Source organism: Amphiprion ocellaris, chromosome 11 (genome assembly GCF_022539595.1).
Source record: "Amphiprion ocellaris isolate individual 3 ecotype Okinawa chromosome 11, ASM2253959v1, whole genome shotgun sequence".
Classification (NCBI taxonomy): Eukaryota; Metazoa; Chordata; class Actinopteri; family Pomacentridae; genus Amphiprion; species Amphiprion ocellaris.
Window position 1 is genome coordinate 18345881 of NC_072776.1, and position 8936 is coordinate 18354816.

An 8936-nucleotide genomic window follows, 5' to 3' on the forward strand; every position below is an offset into this window, starting at 1 on the left:
AACTTTGATCTTCAGTGTAAATATAATTCTAAAATGTATAAATTGAAAATTGTGTGGTATTACACAACAACAGAATCAGTCTACTAAAATGTATTTGTGATGCTGGAATTAATTTTTGTTCTCTCCTATTGCTTATTTCTGTAGAAGGTTTCTAAACTGCCTTAGCTGCACATGACTACATCTACTATGGCTGTAATAACAAAAAAATGAGAGAAATTTTCAATATTAGGAGTCTTTGTTGATACTATAAAAACAGCAGAACAATTTTAAGCAACCTTCTGCGTTCTGCTGTTTATGATCTTTAACAGATAGGCATGGCTAATACCTTATTCAAGCTCCTCTGGGGAAAAAGGGAAAGCAGGGAGAAGGAAACAGGGGAGGGATAGCGGCCACTAAGCAGAGGAGGTGGAGATCTTAGACTTTCACATGTTGTTGTTGTTTTTACCCTGTCATTTTCCAAAGCAGTGAGTTCTCAGTCCAGAGAGCTGATTGGCTGGTTTAAAGATCCCCCAACTGTCTCTGTGCTCTATACCAGACAGAGAGTAGAGGAGAGATCACACACCACCAGGCTACGCATTACAGAGAAGTAGAATCAAGTTTCCCAACCGTGATGGCTAATGTTTCTGTAATAACAGTGTTTGTTCTTTCAGGGTTAAATGAAACAGTGAACCACAGATCTATTATCTTCTTTCTCAGCTTGCTGTGTTACTGCACAATACTTGTGGTGAATGTTTCTCTGATTGTGATCATCATCTTGGATAACAGCCTCCATGAACCAATGTATATTCTGCTGTGTGCTTTTTTCATGAATGGACTTTATGGAACAACAGGTTTCTACCCCAAATTTCTCTGGGATCTGCTCTCTCCTGTTCACGTTATCTCTTATTCTGGATGTCTTGTTCAGGCTCTGGTCATGTACTCTTTTGCCTGCAGTGATCTGTCCATTCTTGCTCTCATGGCCTATGACAGGTATCTGGCTATATGTCGACCACTGGAGTACCACTCTGTCATGTCCAAGCACAGAGTCACTAAGTTAGCATTTTTCTGTTGGTTAATGCCTTTCTGCATTATAGCAACAAACATCTATCAAACATCCAGGGTAAAGTTATGCAGCTCACATATTGACAGACTGTTTTGTGTGAACTGGAGCATTGTTCAACTGGCATGTTTTCCAGAAGAAACCACCATTAATGGCATATTTGGAAATGTTACAATAACCATTTATGTGCTTCATGGTCTTTTCATAGTTTGGTCCTACTTGTATCTCATCAAAACCTGCACCAGTTCTTTAGAAAACAGAGCTAAGTTCATGCAGACATGTGTACCACATTTGACCTCCTTATTCACTTTTTCTTTCACTGTGCTCTTTGATCTTATGACTTTGCGACTTGCTTTAAAAGATTTTCCTCAAATGCTTACAAACTTCATGTCTATAGAATTTCTCATCATACCTCCTATTATGAATCCTCTCATTTATGGTTTTAAACTGACTAAAATTCGAAAGAAATTTGTTTGTGTGGTTTCTTTTAAAATTAATGTAAATTAGCATTTTATTGCATTCAAATTATTGATTTATTTAGAATTTTATGCTTTTTAATTATATGTCTTAAACCAGATGTATCCACTAAGGGGCACCTTAACAGCTGTACAATTATACATTTACACTAAATGTATTTTGGATGGTCACTTACCTGAAAATTGTTTAGCAATTAGGAATGCAATAGATGTAAATATGAAATCTGATATTTCTGATTATGTTTTTGATCATGTCAGATATTTGCAGTGATTTTGCTTTTTCAATAGACTGGACATGCACAAAAGACAAAAGACAGGGAGGCCCAACACCTGTTGAATAACATGTAGGTGGACTATCTGAAACAAAAACAGTCCACTAGAGGACTCTAGTGGCTTATTGACAGATTCAACATGTGCCATTTATCACACCAAGAAAAAAAGGAGATTTTTACAGCATGTAAAGACTTTAACTGTGTTGTATAAATATTTTTTCTGTCATTTTGACATTTTCTGGACATGTCTTTGTCTGATGATCACCACAACTATGATTTTGTTGATTGTAATTTGTTGCTGATAATTATGGGCAACAATTTCTACACTGATGAGATCCTCAGTTTTAAACATGTTGGCTGAAACCCAATATTGTTTCTTCATTTCATCTCTTGAATTTGACAGCTACTGTTTTGACTGTTTTTCAGAAAATCAATTTAAGATAATTCCATCTTACAAAGTTCACCTCAAAGAGAATTAACACTGTGAATTTCAGTATTATTTTTTTTAGCAGATTTAGAGGTGTGTTCTTTTTGTCAAATCAGTTGAAAGATCAGAAATACTTCAATTTATCAGGATTCAGTTCCACTTCTATCTTTTTTCTTAAATGAGTGTTTTACTTGTTTAAATTGAAGCTGTGTTAAGCTCACTGGAGTGTTTTCCTGGTTGAAATTGCCTGCGATATTTGCATTACTTCATTTCTGCTCAGTCAAACAAGCATTGTCACTTTATGTACTTCACAATTCACAGCCACTATGACTGATGTGTTCTTTAAAGCTGAATAAATAATGATTTTCCTGTTCTTTAGTATAAATAGCCCATGCGTTAAATTCTAAAAACATATTACTTACATAACTGACAGGACATATGTGTGAATTGTTGCTATGGACAGTTTTAATGTAAAAGCTTTTATTTTGAAGTTGCCCAGAAGTAATTAGCTTTTGTGATGGTGTTGAACTCAGATGTAAATATCTGTTTGTTTTGTCTATTCTCTGTAAAATCAGTGTCCAGCCATTATGTGAAGCTGTGAACACACAACATATTTATTAGCATCTATTAGGATGTGCTTAAAGGATTTAAAAGTCTCTTTACATCTAGCATGTTTGTTTTGGTGAGAACTGATTCAACTGTGTCGCTTACTAAGGAGTTTACGACTTTCATAAGGAGTGTGAGCAATTTCTTTTTCATCAAAGTCTCTTCAACACTTAGTCTAAATTGATAATTTTCTCAGACAAACTGAGAATGGTGCCCCTAAATTAACGAGTGCAATTTTAATCATAAAGTGTTACTGATGTTACAGATCCAGATGTTATCTGAATGCTGTGACTTTGTTTATGACATTTACTGCGAGTTTCCAGGACTGTTGCTTTGAATAGATGATAAACTTTGCTGCAATGTTTCAGAAAATTTGATTTAAGCTGAACCCTGAGCAACAAAGCAGAATTGCTGTGAGCCCAATAATTGTACGTAACTTTCAAACGTAGAGTGAACTTTGCTTCGCTGTGCCAGAAAGCTTCAAACTATATGATACTGAAGAATTTGCCTGCACCAGAGCTGCAGTAGCTTCATAAATTAAGCCCTGATTATTCTTGTTCTTTGCCTGTGTAGGACTTGATCCACACATGTTAATGTCTCAGTAAAGACAGAACTCCCTCAAGTTTTTATGACAAGCTAAGAAATAAATCAAAATTGCTTATCCAATCATTTTAAGTTTGAGAGGGAAATTATTTATGTAAGAAAAGTTAAAGTAACCCGTTGCTGTGTTGCAACAGAATGAGAACTGTTGTATAGTGAAGAAATAAAAATTCTTACTTATTTAGAAATTTGAGAGAGCGTGAAAAGAATCTGTTTAATTGTGCACAAAGCAAAAAATGCTTGATAACTGTTAAAAACTCACACAGAAAAAACGTGTGATCAAACTTAAAGAGCCGCCATGCTCAGACCCATTGCTAGAGTTGTTGAACAAAGACATCAAGTAAAGTGTCATGATCCCTGCTCCAGTCCCTGTTTCTCCCCTTCATTCTCCCTCCTGGTCTCTCCTTCTTCCTCCTGTTCACTCTGTATCTGTCTATCTGTTTTGACCTGTCTGTTCTCTTTGGCTCTCTCTGTCTATCATCTCTCCCTCTTGTCTCTCTCGTCCCTGTCTCTTGCTCTCCCTGCTTCACCTGCCTGCAGTCAGCTGATTACTGCACGTGACTCGCATTGCAGTAATCAGCTCACCTGCCCACAATATCACCTGCTCACTATTTAAACTCTGCTCATTCACTCATTCCCCATCGGACCATAGATTCTGTTGCCTCCTGGATTCAGTTTCTCCCCACCAAGCCTGCTAACTCCTGACTGCTCCCTTGGACTCTGCTGCTCCCCCTCAATCCTGCATTTCCCCCACTTGGACTCTGTTTTGCTCCTGTCTGTTCATGGATTTTCCCCAGCCTGTTTTCCCCCTCGGTTTTCCCCCATCTTGTGAGTACCCCTCCTTAGATTAGTTTTGTTAATTCAGTTCAGTTTTGTAAACTTCCGTTTTTGTATTCATAGAGTTTGCTTGTAGAGTTTTAGTAGTTTGGTTTAGTTCTGTCCCCCCAGTTCAGTTCTCCATTTATGTATTGGTTTAGTTATTTGGTTAAATAAATCTCTTTCCGTTATTCACCTGTCTGCCAGTTTCTGTGTGTCTGCGCTTGGGTTCTCCTGCTTCCCCCCATAACATAAAGGCCTAAAGAAGTGACCTCCTCTGTGTTCTAAGTGAGACTGACCTCCTCTGGTCTCAGTCCTGAGGGTCCATCAGGGGGCGGAGTTAAAATCTGACATTCTGATGTCTCACACACACACACACACACACACACACACACACACACACACACACACACACACACACACACATATGCGCGCACACACACACACACACACACACACACACAGACCCTCACAGAGCTTCTCCCTCTGCACTGAGGAAAACAGAGAACTGCTTGATGCTAATGCTATGAGCATTCATAGCATCTAACTTCACAGACAGCCATCTCAAACTGACATTACCTGTTCTCGTTGATTATAAGTGTGTGTTGGTGGTGTTTTAAAGTGAAGCTGTGGATAAATTGTGGTGATACAGGGACTGAGTTTTCTGTGGCCTGTTTGTATCAGCCGTTCTCCTAATATGTTTTGCGATAGAAAAGTGTTTGTCAGTCAACAATTTTAGTTTGTATTCTGCCACAGTATTGCACAGGGTGCAAAACAGTTTACCTCCGCTTTTGTGAAGAACATCGGGGAATTGTTTTTCACAGTCGTCAGCTGTAATTTTGTTGGTAATTGAGAGACATTAGAATCGGACATGTCTGGATCTTCAAACCATAAACAAGAAAGTCAATTCGGTTATGTATGTGCATTATGTTTGTGCTGGGGACTGCTATGATTGGTGGAACTCACATTAGGCTGGCCAAATTTGCAAAAAAGTTGCGGTGATTGGACTCACAAAACGTCAGTGCCATCTACCATAATGAACAACCAAATCACTCCTCCTTTCCCATGGGAGGATACGAAAACCTGGTTGAGTGTCATGACAGACAACGTCCTTCCAGGATACGAAGAGAAACAACAAATCAGGAAACCAGAGGATTTCAATCTGAATTATGACTCCGTCATTCCCCACCTCATGACCCAGCTGAAGCTTAGCAAAAGAAACCACCCTTAATATGACATGGAAATCCAGAGGCAACTGGATGAACACGTGAAAGAAGGAAACATTTCCAGATGACCAACTGAGAAACTATGAAAAGCCATGCTGGAACTGCAAGCTTCCACCAACCAATGGACAAAACTGGCCAACACAGCCAGAGATGGCATACCAGAAAGACTGGTACAGCTTGAAACCTTCATGATCCAGATGAAAGAAGAGCTCCAGGGCAAGAATAGCCACATCGAAGCTCTACAGAATCATCTACATGATGCAGTTTAATGCATAACTAGCCTAAGCCAAGAACTGAGACTCACCCAAGACCAACTCCTGAACTTTAAGCAACAACACCAAGCTGACAAGGAAGAGTTGGAAAAGGTGAAGAACAAACTGAAGCAAGTCCATGAAATACTACTGCACTGCCGGGCAGAGTCACTGCCCCCGAGCCGAAGTGCATCACCAGTCCAAAGCCAGATGCCTGGTGCTGAAACAGAAGCTCACCAGCACAATGTGCCGCATAAACACAAAAGAATGTCTAAGAAGCAAGCTGAGATGACAGTCTCCTGCAACGAAAGACAAGATCCAGACTTGACCTTTGATGGTGCGAGCTCATGCATCCAACTGCCTGTACAAGCTCACAGATATAATGAAGGATGGAGAAGATGAACCCATCGCTGTGACCATGGTCTTAGAAACTACAAGCAACCAAGTTTCCAACAAGACTGTTGGAAAAAACCAACAGTACTCAGAAAGACTGAAGTCCAGTCAACAACGACACCACCATGACCAAAGGTGGAATTATGAATCAGCTTTCAAGACGAATGATCACAGACAAATGGATGGTCGGGAGATTCTTCAGCTGCTGAAAGACTACTGAGAGGAGAATCCACCAAGGAGATCCACAAAGTCACAAAGAAACCACCATCGTGGAAAGCAGGAAAAGGGCACTCATCACCACAATTATTAACCAGGAGAATTCGAGTCACAGGTTAAAATATTAAAGTGCCAAACTTGCCCGAATAGATAGTTGGTGGTAATTGGTGTACCCCGTCTTGTTTTTTATTTTGGTTTGTTGTTTTCTGGTGGATAACCAGGGTGGCTCATGTGTGCTCAAGGAACACTGAAGATAAACAGGTGGACATAGATATCTCAAGAGAAAAAATAGGTATCAGGCAAGTTCTGGTTTGTTTTTGTTATTCCAAGAAATGACATCATACACTCAAACTGAAATCAAACCCTAAGAATTAAATAGGTGACCTAAATGTATACATGTATAAAATAAAATACATCAAATGTAGAACTTTACAGACTAGTTAGATAAAAGTTATTGATAAAAACTGCATTCATGTAGTTTGTCTCACTAAGTGGAGGTCTAATTAGCAGGAATCAACCTCCTTCTTGATTCACATGCATTTTATGGTATGTCAAATCATCAAAACTGGACTAATCCCATTTTAATCACAATCAAATACAGACCTACAAGGTGTCTACTAATTCTTACAGGTTACACCAGGTAGACAAGGTGTACAGGTATATAGAGTTAGGTTCCTTAGCAAAACATGATCTGCTACCAAAGTAAAAAGCAAGTGAATACCAAACTGATCTCATTAAAGTTTAAAAAATTTGACTTTAGGGTACACATGAAGGCTACACAACCTGTACCATGTCATATCATATCTTCTCTAATCCCAATTTTCTATTTGGTTATACCGCCCGTGTTAGCCGATTGATAGTGTTGTGCACAGTCTGTGGGCACCCATGTTCTGCATTAATTTCTCCAGTTTTTGTCGACAGCATTCGAGGACGATCGCTGTTACCACACAAAACGGGGGACTGGAGCGTACTAAGGAGCAGAGCATTCCAGAGTAACACACAAAGATCCAAAGACCCTTTCCCAAAGCTGTAAATTGGGTAAGACACCATTTCTAAAGACAGCTAACTCAAAATTCACTTCCAAATGGAACATCTGCTGATTGGATATTTACTGATCAAGGACCACTAACAACTCTTAGAGACAACAGGATGCCTACTACCTCCACCAGAATCTGATAAGGGTCAACTGTGAGGAAAACCACACCTCGGTAGAAGAGGATTGACATTCTGACCTTCTGATCTCTCGACATAACACACAGAACTTTCTACACAGGAATGAACTGAGCAACTTAAATTAGAACATTAAGGAAAAGCAGCATCACTGGAGTAACTCTGATACCAGGTTGATCAGGACCGGTGTGGAAGAAGAACACATCGAATCTGAAGTGTTTGTGGAAGATGCACACACGATACACAAACACCCCCCTTCTCCAAAACATCAGTCCAAGCTATGCTAGAACTACTGTAGGAAAAAAGAACAAGATGGAATGACCAGCACAGTCTCCAGACTTAAACCCCATGGAACTGCTTTGGGATGAACTGGACAGTAGAGTGAAAGTAAAGCAACCTACAAGTGCCACACATTTATGGGAACTACTGTAGCAGAGTCGGGAAGTACTTTCTGAAGAATATTTTTTTTTTCCATTGTGGAAAAAATGCCACGAGTGTATTCAGCTGTTATATGTGCCAAAGGTGGCTACTTTGATGAGTCAAAAGTGTGGCAAGCATTTCGGTTTCTAAATAGTTTTTCTGTTTAACTTCATTTGTTTATTTGTTCTACGCATTCATTTCAGAGTACAATGAGACCTGAGCATGCATAATTTCCAATAAGACAACTGGAAAAATTGAGGTGTTCTAAAACTTTTGACTAGTAGTGTATGTAGTATACATATTCTTGGTAGACCATCTCTAAATGATGTTTGTGCTGCTTGGACTGCAGCATATCTGATTCTGTTTCTGGTGCTCCTGATAACTGAGTATTTGAAGATGGCAGTAAGCTGCTTCATGGATATTGGTCATAGAACTTTGATCTGTAGTGTAAATATAATTCTAAAATGTATTAACTGAAAATTGTGTGGTATTGCACAACAAAGGAACCAGTCTGCTAAAAGTTATTTGTGATGCTGGAAAAAGTTTTCGTTCTCTCCTAATGCTTATTTCTGTAGAAGGCTTTGAACCTGCCTTAGCTGGTCAACTGCACATGACTACATCCAGCATTGCTATAATAGCAAAAAAACAGAGAGAGAAATGTTCAGTATTAAGAGTCTTTGTTGATACTATAAGAACAACAGAACAATTTTTAGCAACCTTCTGGGTTCTCCTGTTGATCTTTAACAAATTCGGATTGTTAACACTACATTCAAGCCCCTCTGGGGGAAAAAAGAGAAAGGAGGGAGAAGGAAAAGGGGGAGGAATGGCTGCCACTAAGCAGAGGAGGTGGAGTTCTTTGACATAGTTGGTGTTGGTCTTTTTTTTAATACAGCACAACAAAGAATCCCCTGTCATTTTCCAAAGCAGTGAGTTCTCAGTCCAGAGAGCTGATTGGCTGGTTTAAAGATCCCCCAACTGTCTCTGTGCTCTATACCAGACAGAGAGTAGAGGAGAGATCACACAC

General features: G+C 39.3%; 1 protein-coding gene across 1 annotated transcript; it reads left to right on the forward strand.

Annotated features, from left to right (window-relative positions):
- The first annotated feature begins 561 nt into the window (after positions 1-561).
- Positions 562-4251, forward strand: LOC111567228 (olfactory receptor 5F1-like). Its single transcript, XM_055015248.1, has one exon. It carries the CDS (start codon positions 611-613, stop codon positions 1544-1546), a length of 936 nt encoding a protein of 311 aa, XP_054871223.1. The 5' UTR covers positions 562-610; the 3' UTR covers positions 1547-4251.
- The last annotated feature ends 4685 nt before the right edge of the window (positions 4252-8936 follow it).